At 41.8% G+C, this 14,492-nt stretch overlaps 1 protein-coding gene across 1 annotated transcript in view; it reads right to left on the reverse strand.

Annotated features, from left to right (window-relative positions):
- The window catches only part of LOC121553732 (gamma-aminobutyric acid receptor subunit pi-like), a 94,632-nt gene that overhangs the window by 11,056 nt on the left and 69,084 nt on the right, over window positions 1–14,492 (reverse strand). Inside the window, exons 3-5 of the mRNA XM_045211431.1 lie at window positions 8,062–8,174; window positions 2,602–2,669; window positions 2,256–2,473 (exon numbers count right to left, since the gene is read on the reverse strand). Of these exons, the coding sequence (XP_045067366.1) occupies window positions 2,256–2,473; window positions 2,602–2,669; window positions 8,062–8,174 (399 nt within the window). The remainder of the gene's footprint in view (window positions 1–2,255; window positions 2,474–2,601; window positions 2,670–8,061; window positions 8,175–14,492) is intronic.

Consider the following 14,492-nt stretch of genomic DNA (forward strand, 5'->3'; position numbering starts at 1 on the left):
TTGAACCCACAACCCTGGCATTGCAAACACCATGCTCTATCAACTGAGCTACATCCCTGCCGGCCATTCCCTCCCCTACCCTGGGCCAATTGTGCGCCGCCCATGAGTCTCTCGGTCGCGGCCGGCTGCGACAGAGCCTGGATTCGAACCAGGATCTCTAGTGGCACAGTTAGCACTGCGATGCAGTGCCTTAGACCACTGCGCCACTCAGGAGTACATGGATTGGAACTGGTGCTTGGATTGGAACTGGTGCTTTGGTCAGATGACATGAAAGTAGTGCTCTTTGGTCATGCACACCAGTGGTTTGGCATCAAAATGACAATGCATGAGCAGAAAATAACCCCATACCTACTGTAAAATATGGTGGTGGATCTTTGATGTTCTGGGGCTATTTTGCTTCCACTGGTCCTGGGGCCCTTGTTAAGGTCAACAGCATCATGAACTTTATCCAGTACCAGGACATTTTAGCCAAAAACATGGTTGCCTCTGCAAGGATGCTGAAACTTGACTGCAAGTGAATCTTCCAGCAAGACAATAACCCCAAGCACAAATCAAAATCCTCAAAGAAATGGTTAATTGGCCACAAAATCAACATTTTGCTATGGCCATCTCAGTCTCCGGACTTGAAACCCATTGAAAATCTGTGGTTTGAATTGAAGAGGCCAGTCCATAAGCGCAGGTGAAGGATCTGGAAGGATTCTGTGTGGAGGAATGGTCTAAGAGCCCTCCCAATGTGTTCTCCAATGCATAAAACATTTTAGAAAAAGGCTCAGTGCAAGGTGAGGTATTAAAAAAAGGGGTGTCAATAATTTTGACCCCTACCATTTTGAGAATGTATTTATTTATTTGTTAAACAAAATATATTTATCTGAGCAATTGTTTTTGTATAAAATAATATAATTTCTTGGCACATACAATATAGCTTAGTATTTGAAATATTAATTTTATACAGCCATTTTTGCTCATCTTTATCAAGGGTGTCAATAATTTCAAACCCCACTGTATGTCTCTTTTTTTATTTGTGGGAATACTTGGGAACAGATTTCCTAAATTAGGCCCCCAAAAAATCACTTTCGGCCTGGTTTTGACCCGCGGACCTCCTGTTGCCGACCCCTGGTCTATCATATGCACATGCATGCTGTAAATGGAATGTCTTTATGCATGCACAAAGCTCTGGCGCACAAGTCAAAAATACTGCACACACACATGCAGTCACACACATATGCCATGCACACTGTACAAATACAAGCAGAAGTAAAGCTAGATTGGCATGCAAATAACCATACACATTTGTGCTCACTCACATGATACAGAACAATGCAGTGTATCATTGATGGAGGATGTGAATCAATAAACAGAAGCCTTGGGGTGCTGTCCGTTCAGCACCACCATACCAGTCTAAACAAGTCAGCACCACATACTCCATTACCCCTATAGGGAATTCAAGGTGGGCCAATAAGCAGAAGCAGAGACATGCTGTCCATTCAGCACCACCACACCTGGGCTGCGTTCAGTTCACTTCAACGTTTGCCTTGTTGCATGACTGTTTGTACTGAACGACACATTTCCTTTGAGGTACATTTGCTCCCACTTGGTTGGTGTGGTGAGGTGTGGCCTGATCAATATGGGTTTGACCATCTGAAATCGCAAAACTGCGTATTGTAACTGCCCTCTGGGCCACTGGTCGTTCAGTACAGTGCCGTTTCCGTTTAATTCAACGTTGCACACCGCTCTGTCGTACTGAACGCAACCCGTTCTAAACAAATCAGCACCAAAAACAGCAACTTCACCCTTTAACCGCTATAGAAGATTCATTGTGAGCCAATAAACAGAAGCAGGACATTCATCAATCAGTCAAGCTATAACAGGATACTGTGTGTGCCATTCCCATCCAGGTTAAATATTTCAGAAAGCCACAGCTTATTGTACCACTGGTTCACCAATAGCTAAGCCCATTGCTCTGTTCAATCACTGGTTTAGATAACCCAATAGCCAAGTTATACTTGAGCACACTGTGCAATATTTGATTTAGTGATCCTGCAGGGCCGCTGGGCCGTCATTGTAAATAAGATTTTGTTCTTAATTGACCTGCCTGGTTAAAAATAAAAATCTAATAAATGAAAAAGGGAATTATCTAATTCCAATAGTTCAAGGCCTTTGTATTATTGGATCCCTGTATGTGTATGGTGTGTGTGTGTGTGTGTGTGTGTGTGTGTGTGTGTGTGTGTATATCTGTGTGTGTGTGTTTCTCCCACCTCAGGGCATAGAGCACCGTTCCATTGGGGAAGATCCTGATCAGCCTGTTCTCCACAGTGATGTCATGGAGGAAGGACTTTTTGGAGTCTACGATGAAAGTGTCTGGTACCCAGAGCAGCTCCACCAGCCTGCCGTCCAGACTCAGGCTCTTGTTCCCCTCAAACACCAGGCGCTCGTCTGTCCAGCGCTGACGCAGGAAGATAGTGGCCGTGTAGTCCTAAAGAGTGCGGTTGTACTGCAATTACATTACAGCTTCAAGTCTAAACACTGATTAGGCTCTATTACATAACATGATAAACATACTGGAATGTACAATGTGTCATATGACACAGGAAGTTGTCTCACCATGTTGATCTCTGATATGGTGTCAATGCTGGCAATATCCAAACTCATGCCCACAGTCACTGGCCCATCTAAAGAGATGAGAGATAGACACACAGAGAAAGGGTGAGAGGGGAAGGAGGGAGAGAGGGAAAACAGACAGAAAGCGAGAGAGAGAGCGAGAGAGAGAGTACTTGCTTTACTTTCCGTGTCAATAAAGTATATTGAATTGTATTCAATATTGAGAGAGGGAGGGACAGAAAGAGAGAAAGAGAGAAAAAATAACCAAGGGAAACTGAAAGAGAGATGAACGCGAGGATTCAGAGCACCATGTGGAATCATAAAGCAGTTAAATCACAGTGGTGTTATCCAAAATGCCTCAAGACACGAAAGAACATGTTTGGGAAACGTATTGCTGAATACGCTATCAGTGGCAACAGCAAGAATGTTGCATGCAGCCCCATACATATCCTCTTTCCTCTCTCTCGTTCCCTCTCTTTCTTTCACTTACCCAGTCTCATTCTTGAATAACGTTCTAGTATTTCTGCTTTTGCTTGCTGAAAACAAGGTCACCTAACCTTTGTGCATGTGTAACTCTGTATGTATGTATGTATGTATGCATGCATGGGTCCGTCTGGACTGCTGGAAGAGAAGCGGTTGCAATTGTAACAGCTAATTGGAATCCAAATAAACAAATACATGTGTTTGCATACCAAGCTCACCTACACTGAGGACTTTGTAGAGAGAGAGAAAGAGAGAGAGAGTGTGTACAGTTTAAGTCGGAGGTTTACATACACTTAGGTTGGAGTCATTAAAACTCGTTTTTCAACCACTCCACAAATTTCTTGTTAACAAACTATAGTTTTGGCAAGTCGGTTAGGACATCTACTTTGTGCATGACACAAGTGATTTTTCCAACAATTGTTTACAGACAGATTATTTCACTTATAATTCACCGTATCAAAATTCCGGTGGGTCAGAAGTTTACATACACTAAGTTGACTGTGCCTTTAAACAGCTTGGAAATTTCCAGAAAATGATGTCATGCTTTAGAAGCTTCTGATAGGGTAATTGACATAATTTGAGTCAATTGGAGGTGTACCTGTGGATGTATTTCAAGGCCTACCTTCAACCTCAGTGCCTCTTTGCTTGACATCATGGGAAAATAAAAAGAAATCAGCCAAGACCTCAGAAAGAAAATTGTAGACCTCCACAAGTCTGGTTCATCATTGGGAGCAATTTCCAAACGCCTGAAGGTACCACGTTCTTCTGTACAAACAATAGTACGCAAGTATAAACACCATGGGACCATGCAGCCGTCATACCGCTCAGGAAGGAGACGCGTTCTGTCTCCTAGAGATGAACGTACTTTGGTGCGAAAAGTGCAAATCAATCCCAGAACAACAACAAAGGACCTTGTGAAGATCCTGGAGGAAACAGGTACAAAAGTATCTATATCCACAGTAAAATGAGTCCTATATCGACGTAACCTGAAAGGCCGCTCAGCAAGGAAGAAGCCACTGCTCCAAAACTGCCATAAAAAAGCCTGACTACGGTTTGCAACTGCACATGAGGACAAAGATCGTACTTTTTGGAGAAATGTCCTCTGGTCTGATGAAACAAAAATATAACTGTTTGGCCATAATGACCATCGTTATGTTTGGAGGAAAAAGGGGAAGCTTGCAAGCCGAAGAACACCATCCCAACCATGAAGCACGGGGGTGGCAGCATCATGCTGTGGGGGTGCTTTGCTGCAGGAGGGACTGGTGCACTTCACAAAATAGATGGCATCATGAGGAAGAAAAATGATGTGGATATATTGAAGCAAAATCTCAAGACATCAGTCAGGAAGTTAAAGCTTGGTCGCAAATGGGTCTTCCAAATGGACAAAGACCCCAAGCATACCTCCAAAGTTGTGGCAAAATGGCTTAAGGACAACAAAGTCAATGTATTGGAGTGGCCATCACAAAGCCCTGACCTCAATCCTATAGACAATTTGTGGGCAGAACTGAAAAAGTGTGTGCGAGCAAGGAGGCCTACAAACCTGACTCAGTTACACCAGCTCTGTCATGAGGAATGGGCCAACATTCACCCAACTTATTGTGGGAACCTTGTGTAAGGCTACCCAAAACGTTTGACCTAAGTTAAACAATTTAAAGGCAAAGCTACCAAATACTAATTGAGTGTATGTAAACTTCTGACCCACTGGGAATGTGATGAAAGAAATCAAAGCTGAAATAAATCAATCTCTTGTCAGAACCGGCTGATGTGGATGTGGTGGAGGAGTAACACGCAGGACACAGAAGCTAAGTCAACCGACTTTACTGCACAAAAATTAAACAAGACACTGGGCCTCAACAAAACAGGAGGCGAATGATACGCAGCAGTGCGTAAAAACACTAATCCTAGGCGCACTAAACAAACAGTGCGACGGACCAGAATAAACAACATACGAAAATACGAGCAGCACCAAATGACAGGCGAACAATAACACACAACACACGACTAACAATACGAGAAACTTATAGGGGACATAATTAACCCAAACGGAAACAGGTGTACAATAAAGACAAAACCAAACACACATCGATAACATACAACGGTGGTAGCTAGTACTCCGGGGACGACGACCGCCGAAGCCTGCCCGAGCAAGGAGGAGGAGCAGCCTCGGCCGAAACCGTGACATCTCTCTACTATTATTCTGACATTTCACATTCTTAAAATAAAGTGGTGATCCTAACTGACCTAAGACAGGGAATTTTTACTAGGATTAAATGTCAGGAATTGTGAAAAACTGAGTTTAAATGTATTTGGCTAAGGTGCATGTAAACTTCCGACTTCAACTGTATGTGTGTTTGTATTTATGTGTGTGCATTTCCATCCTTTCCAGGAAGCTGCCCTCTTGTGTGGGGTTCATGGCAATCAGGAGTGCACTCATCTCTGTTAATTACAGTGGGGGAAAAAAGTATTTAGTCAGCCAACAATTGTGCAAGTTCTCCCACTTAAAAAGATGAGAGAGGCCTGTAATTTTCATCATAGGTACACGTCAACTATGACAGACAAAATGAGAAAAAAAATTCCAGAAAATCACATTGTAGGATTTTTAATGAATTTATTTGCAAATTATGGTGGAAAATAAGTATTTGGTCAATAACAAAAGTTTCTCAATACTTTGTTATATACCCTTTGTTGGCAATGACACAGGTCAAACGTTTTCTGTAACTCTTCACAAGGTTTTCACACACTGTTGCTGATATTTTGGCCCATTCCTCCAAGCAGATCTCCTCTAGAGCAGTGATGTTTTGGGGCTGTCGCTGGGCAACACGGACTTTCAACTCCCTCCAAAGATTTTCTATGGGGTTGAGATCTGGAGACTGGCTAGGCCACTCCAGGACCTTGAAATGCTTCTTACGAAGCCACTCCTTCGTTGCCCGGGCGGTGTGTTTGGGATCATTGTAATGCTGAAAGACCCAGCCACGTTTCATCTTCAATGCCCTTGCTGATGGAAGGAGGTTTTCACTCAAAATCTCACGATACATGGCCCCATTCATTCTTTCCTTTACACGGATCAGTCGTCCTGGTCCCTTTGCAGAAAAACAGCCCCAAAGCATGATGTTTCCACCCCCATGCTTCACAGTAGGTATGGTGTTCTTTGGATGCAACTCAACATTCTTTGTCCTCCAAACACGACAAGTTGAGTTTTTACCAAAAAGTTATATTTTGGTTTCATCTGACCATATGACATTCTCCCAATCCTCTTCTGGATAGGATAAAGTAATCCTTCTACCCCCCAAAAAAAATTGTAAAGTGGTTATCCCACTGGCTATAGGGTGAATGCACCAATTTGTGAGTCGCTCTGGATAAGAGCGTCTGCTAAATGACGTAAATGTGCCCTTGAGCAAGGCACTTAACCCTAATTGCTCCTGTAAGTCGCTCTGGATAAGAGCGTCTGCTAAATGACTAAAATGTAAATGTAAATGTAAATGGATCATCCAAATGCACTCTAGCAAACTTCAGACGGGCCTGGACATGTACTGGCTTAAGCAGGGGGACACGTCTGGCACTGCAGGATTTGAGTCCCTGGCGGTGTAGTGTGTTACTGATGGTAGGCTTTGTTACTTTGGTCCCAGCTCTCTGCAGGTCATTCACTAGGTCCCCCCGTGTGGTTCTAGGATTTTTGCTCACCGTTCTTGTGATCATTTTGACCCCACAGGGTGAGATCTTGCGGGGAGCCCCAGATCGAGGGAGATTATCAGTGGTCTTGTATGTCTTCCATTTCCTAATAATTGCTCCCACAGTTGATTTCTTCAAACCAAGCTGCTTACCTATTGCAGATTCAGTCTTCCCAGCCTGGTGCAGGTCTACAATTTTGTTTCTGGTGTCCTTTGACAGCTCTTTGGTCTTGGCCATAGTGGAGTTTGGAGTGTGACTGTTTGAGGTTGTGGACAGGTGTCTTTAATACTGATAACAAGTTCAAACAGGTGCCATTAATACAGGTAACGAGTGGAGGACAGAGGAGCCTCTTAAAGAAGAAGTTACAGGTCTGTGAGAGCCAGAAATCTTGCTTGTTTGTAGGTGACCAAATACTTATTTTCCACCATAATTTGCAAATAAATTCATAAAAAATCCTACAATGTGATTTTCTGGAGAAAAAAAATCTCAATTTGTCTGTCATAGTTGGCGTGTACCTATGATGAAAATTACAGGCCTCTCTCATCTTTTTAAGTGGGAGAACTTGCACAATTGGTGGCTGACTAAATACTTTTTTTCCCCACTGTACATTTGCTCTGATTCGGTTCAGTCTCAGCGATCACTGATCAAACAGTAGACACATTTAGAGGGATTCTCTGAGGCAGAAACAATGAAAATGACAAGGGATTTGTGAGAAGTACAAACACTGTGCAGAGGATCAAAGGCTACAATACTTTATATCACTGTCTCGAGGTTACACTGTTAGGATGGAATCCATATTAGGAAGTCACACTGAGTAGGCCTATGCATGAAAATATTGAACTTCTATGGCATCCAGTTTAGGAAGTCACACTAAGTATGCATGGGAATTGTGTCTGCTCAGACAAATAACATACTTTGTCAGCTGCTTACTCTTGATATTAATAGCCTAACCCTATGACTAAAATCACCAGCTGTGTTAATGTGTTGGTATCATGTATTTAGTTTCAGTGAATGTTCGTCATGCACATACTGTGTTATGCATGTGGAATGAGATTGCTTCCATCTGCCAGGTAAAAGCTCAGGGAGATTTATGCATAGCCAAAATATGGTAATATTGAAATGAATATGGGAATATGGTAAGCCACACAATCACACAGACAAAAAAACACACACACACACACACACACACACACACACACACACACACACACACACACACACACACACACACACACACACACACACACACACACACACACATCTCACTTGAGCCTCATCTCATTTTCCAGGGATGTGTGCAATTTCCCTTACTGTCAAAGAAAGGCCTGAGGTACTTGTTGTATCCTTTCATCAGTTTCTGAATGGTGGGAGGCAGAATCTCTCCCTCCTTCACTTCAGCGCTGAGCAGCGAGTTCTCTAACATCCTGAGGAGAAGAAAAGAACGGAGAAAGAACAAATGAAATAATTGAGTGTCTTTCCCCTCAGTGCATTCATCCTCAGTGGATACCAAACGGTTCCTGCTATTCAGCCTGACTATCCTACCTCTGTGCTCTGCCAGTTGAGCTCAACAATACCTCCTGAATAACTTAAACTGTGGTAAGAGAAGCACTAGATTAAAAGGCCTCCAAACAACTTGGAATGAAAAGGGAGAAAAGAACAAAACTCATTTTCGTAATTGGTTTACTTTGATCCCAACTGGGTCAGAATACTTGAAACATTCCATCATCAGCAATCTTCAACTCCCTCTTCTACCTCTACACGCTTGACTCCGCTCATCTCCTGAGCTCAGATCAGCTTCCATATGCAGTTCCACTGATTGTTCTCCTTAAAGGCATGTAGCGGTGAAGGGAGATTATTATTTCACCAGGGATTGAGGGAGAAGAACACTGAAGAACACATTCATGCACCTTCTCCCATGGTAGTACTGTCCGTTTGGGCATTAACATCTGGAATCTAAATATGCTCGCAAATGGATTAAGCCCAGGAACTTAGTTAGTGATGTAAGGAACATTGATGGAAAGCAGATTAGGACAAGTGTGGTAGGCAGATACATTACATTCATCTCCATACGCTAGCAGCCATGTATGTGCCCTAACTGTGCTCACAGTCAACAGCCACTCATTCTCAGTCACTAGAGTTAATTATCTGTTCAAGCAAGGTTAAAGGCTTTTACTCATGAGTCCAGAGAGCATTCGTTACTGTGTTGAATTTAAATTCAATTTGTAGACTTTACAACACTGTCACAGTTTCAGAAGTTCACATAAAACTTGATGAATGCATACAGACAGACAGTGACTTGTAACGTCAGTAGCGTTTGATACTATCTGAGAAAACGGGACTATTTATGAGTTTAAAGGGATCTTAACTAGCTCTAAAAGCCTCTAGTAAGTGACTTTTTGAGTGTGCTTTAGCTTGTTGTAATTAAATTCCCTACCCAACTCTCAGACTGACACGTCAGCCATATTCTAACAATGAAAAGACACGTCATGAATCCAGATGAACTCAACTGCATATAGGACACTCTTTAAATAAGAATGACTTTAAGAGTGACTTTTTAAAAAATTGGCAAGACAGGCGCACATAATTCACATTCACTCATAACACCGGAGACTTGTTCTACCTGACCATGTCAAATTAGTTTACAGGATTCCGTGAGCAAAGTATTGATGAAACCCTTCCAGGAATGTATATGACAGGCAGGCTTCACTCCAGCCCTGGGAAGAAAAATACATGTTTGTGACAGAGCCCTTCATTATGAAACTGGGTCATCACTATAAAAATAAATAAATACATGTTTTAATAATAAACAAAATTAAAAGAAAAATGAAATAAAAAAATAAAAAAATTAAAACATTGTAAAGTGGTGATCCCACTGGCTATAAGGTGAATGCACCTATTTGTAAGTCGCTCTGGATAAGAGCGTCTGCTAAATGACGTAAATGTAAATGTAAATCACGAATGACCCATACCTACACATACACACACACACACAGTGACACACACACACAGGCGCGCACGTACACATGGGCGCGCATGCACACACACGCACGCACTGTCTCTAACGCACGCACACACACATGCACACACACACACATGTACACACGCACACACGCACACACGCACACACACACACTCCCCAGTGTAGGTGAGCTTGGCATCTATAGGAGCTCACATCAAAACACTGCCACCAGTATCAGGGGTGAGTCCATTGAAGCAGCAGTAGCATATACACTGAGTGCACGAAACATGACATAGACTGACCAGGTGAATCTAGGTGAAAGCTATGATCCCTCATTGATGTCACTTGTTAAATCCACTTTAATCAGTGTAGATGAAGGGGAGGAGACAGGTTAAAGAAGGATTTTTAAGCCTTGAGACAATTGAGACATGGATTGTGTATGTGTGCCATTCAGAGGATGAATGGGTAAGACAAAATATTTACAGTAAGTGCCTTTGAATGGGGTATGGTAGTAGGTGCCAGGCACACTGGTTTGTGTCAAGAACTGCAACGCTGCTGGGTTTTTCACACTCAACAGTTTCCCGTGTGTATCAAGAATGGTCCACCACCCAAAGTACATCCAGCCAACTTGACTCCACCTTGGGAAGCATTGGAGTCAACATGGGCCAGCATCCCTGTGGAATGCTTTCGACAGCTTGTATAGTCCATGCCCCGATGACTTGAGGCTTTTCTGAGGGCAAAAGGGGTGGAGGTACAACTCAATATTAGGAAGGTCTTTCTTAATGTTTTGTACACTCAGTGTAGTCTGCTGGGATCTATTATTTTGGAGTGAGATTGGGAGAGAAAGAAAAACAGGATGACAAAAAGAGACATAGTGCACAGTTACATGAAAGGTTCTGTCTGTACAATGACAAAAAGCGGGGCTAATGATGACTAATCCTAGAAATCTGCTAGAGTCCACATCAACATTATGAGATCATAGATCATAAGATCATAAGACTGATCTCCCATTAGATTGATTCCCCACCAAACCTATAACCCATTTCAGACTCAATTTCAATCCCTATGATGGGAAGAAGGTAGGCAGACTGAGTGAAAGAATCCCACTACTGCCTGGCTTATCACTGTCCAAATGTCTTCACTATAGAAGCGCTGGAGGAAACATTCTTTCTCCTACCTGCCAAACAGTCTTTGGCTTCATCCTGTGAGCTCTGATTCTGTATACAGAGAAGTGGACCTTTGAAGGCCCCCAAGGGATAGTCTGGAGAATCCAAGGTGAATACTCCAAAAGGATTCTTCGGCTGTCCCCATGAAATAACAATTTTTGGTTCCAGGTAGAACCCTTTTTGGTTCCATGTAGGGTTCTAACAGGAACCAAAAAGGGTTAATCAAAGGGTTCTCCTATGGAGACAGCTGAAGAACCTTTTATGTTCTAGATACGAACTTTTTTTCTAAGTTTGTACCGACACATACCCGCAGGTATGGTACTAGTGGGTATTTTATCTATTCAATCATCCGCTATATTGTTTGTGGAAAAGGTAAATAAAAATACAATATTAAAATACACCAGTCAAGCTCTTTTCCCTAGATGAAAGCCTTGCTCTGTGGAGTGAGGAATCCCAGTATGCACTCTGACAGACCTGGCACACCTGCCTGCCTTCTGCTTCATCACCTGACACAATAAGGCAATAGTCATGCTGCGTTCGTAACCAAGTGGCAGGTGTGCATTTCCCAGTTGTGAAGTCATAAATACCAGTTGGGTACATGCATGTGCTTTGAACTCGTTGAGAAATGCCGATTGGCTAATGGCCAACAAGCTGAGTCAACCATAATCTAAAAGTACAGCTATAATGCTTGTAAACAATTTATAGAGTTCAAAACCCATATTAATAGATAGATTTTAATAAATAATGTTTTGTTGTTACATTTAAAGGACAATTTTTTTCCACTTTTCAACCTCATATTCATTATCTCCAGCACCATACCAGTGTTAACATACAGTGCCTTCAGAAAGTGTTCACACCCCTTGACTTTTTCCACATTTGTTTGTGTTACAGCCTGAATTTAAAATGGATTAAATAGAGATTCTTTCTCACTGGCCTACACACAATACGCCATAATGTCAAAGTGGAATTATATGTTTCAAATTAGTAAAAAATGAAAAGCTGTGGATAGCCTAAATACGTTCAGTAGTAAACATGTGCTTAACAAGTCACATAATACGTTACATTGGACTCATTCTGTGTGCAATAATATTGTTTAACATTATTTTTTTCATGACTACCTCATCTCTGTACCCCACACAATTATCTGTAAGTTCCCTCAGTCGAGCAGTGAATTTCAAAGACGGATTCAACCACAAAGACCAGAGAGGTTTTCCAATGCCTCGCAAGAAGGGCACCTATTGGTAGATTGTCAAAAATATCCCTTTGAGCATGGTGAAGTTATTGATGCAAATGGTGACTTTTAAACAGTTACACAGTTTAAAGGCTGTGATAGGAGAAAACTGAGGATGCATCAACAACATTGTAGTTACTCCACAATACTAACCTAATTATCAGAGGGAAAAGAAGGAAGCCTGTACAGAATAAAACATATTCCAAAACATGCATCCTGTTTGCAACAAGGCACTAAAGTAATACTGAAAAAAAATTGGCAAAGCAATGAACTTTTTGTCCTGAATACAAAGTGTTATGTTTGGGGCAAATCCAATACAACACATTACTGAGTACCAATCATCATATTTTAAAGTATATTGGTGGCTGCATCATTTTATGGGTATGCCTTTAAACGTTAAGGATTGGGGAGTTTATCAGGATAAAAAAGAAACGGAATGGAGCTAAGCACAGGCAAAATCATAGAGGAAAACCTGGTTCAGTCTGCTTTCCACCAGACACTGGGAGATTAATTCACCTTTCAGCAGGACTATAACCTAAAACACAAGGCCAAATCCACACTGGACTTGCTTACCAAGAAGATAGTGAATGTTCCTGAGTGGCCGAGTTACAGTTTTGACTTACACTACCAGTCAAAAGTTTGGACACATCTACTCATTCACTCGTTTGTCTTTATTTTTACAATTTATTACATTGTAGAATAATAGTGAAGACATCAAAACCATGAAATAACACATATGGAATCATGTAGTAACCAAAGAAGTGTTAAACAAATCAAAATATATGTTAAATTTGAGATTCTTCAAATATCCACCCTTTGCCTTGATGACAGCTTTGCACGCTCTTGGCATTCTCTCAACCAGCTTCAGGAGGTAGTCACCTGGAATGCATTTCAATGAACAGGTGTGCCTTCTTAAAAGTTAATTTGTGTCGGATTTCTTTCCTTCTTAATGCGTTTGAGACAATCAATTGTGTTGTAACAAGGTAGGGGGGATATACAGAAGATAGCCCTATTTGGTAAAAGACCATGTCCATATTATGGCAAGAACAGCTCAAATAAGTGCAGTCGCAAAAACCATTCAGCACTATGATGAAACTGGCTCTCATGAGGACCGCCACAGGAATCGAAGACCCAGAGGTCCCTCTGCTGCAGAGGATAAGTTAATTAGAGTTATCAACCTTAGAAATTGCAGCCCAAATAAATGCTTCACAGAGTTGAAGTAACAGACACATCTCAACATCAACTGTTCAGAGTGGACTGCGTGAATCAGGCCTTCATGGTCGAATTGCTGCAAAGAAACCACTACTAAAAGACACCAATAAGAAGAAGAGACTTGTTGGTCCAATAAACACGAGTAATTGACATTAGAACGGTGGAAATGTGTACTTTGGTCTGGAGTCCAAATTTGAGATTTTTGGTTCCAACCGCCGTGTCTTTGTGAGACGCGGTGTGGGTGAACGGATAATCTCCACATGTGTTGTTCCCACCGTAAAGCATGGAGGAGGAGGTGTTATGGTGTGGGGGTGCTTTGCTGGTGACACTGTCTGTGGTTTATTTAGAATTCAAGGCACACTTAACCAGCATGGCTACCACAGCATTCTGCAGCGATACACCATCCCATCTGGTTTGGGCTTAGTGGGACTGTCATTTGTTTTTCAACAGGACAATGACCCAACACACATCCAGGCTTTGTAAGGGCTATTTGACCAAGGAGAGTGATGGAGTGCTGCATCAGATGACCTGACCTCCACAATACTCTGACCTCACCCCAATTGAGATGGCTTGGGATGAGTCGGACGGCAGAGTGAAGGAAAAGCAGCCATCAACAAGTGCTCAGCATATGTGGGAACTCCTTCAATATTGTTTGAAAAGCATTCCAGGTGAAGCTGGTTGAGAGAATGCCAAGAGTGTGCAAAGCTGCCATCAAGGCAAAGGGTGGTTATTTGAAGAATCTCAAATATAACATATATTTTGATTTGTTTAACACTTTTTTGGTTAGTACATGATTCCATATGTGTTATTTCATAGTTGTAATGTCTTCACTATTATTCTACAATGTAATAAAGAAAAACCCTTGAATGAGTAGGTGTGTCCAAACGTTTGACTGTTGCTGTAAACGTAATTGAAAATCTATGGCAAGACCTGAAAATGTTTGTCTAGCAATGATCAACAACAAATTTGACAGAGCTTGAAGAATTTTGAAAATAATAATGGGCAAATGTTGCACAATCCAGGTGTGGAAAGCTCTTAGAGACTTACCAGAAGACTCATAGCTGTAATCGTTGCTAAAGGTGCTTCTACAAAGTATTGACTCAGGGGTGTGAATAGTTATGTAAATTAATTTCATTTTCAACATATTTGCAAAAATGTCTAAAAACATGTTTCA

The sequence above is a fragment of the Coregonus clupeaformis genome, chromosome 37 (assembly GCF_020615455.1).
Source record: "Coregonus clupeaformis isolate EN_2021a chromosome 37, ASM2061545v1, whole genome shotgun sequence".
NCBI lineage: Eukaryota > Metazoa > Chordata > Actinopteri > Salmoniformes > Salmonidae > Coregonus > Coregonus clupeaformis.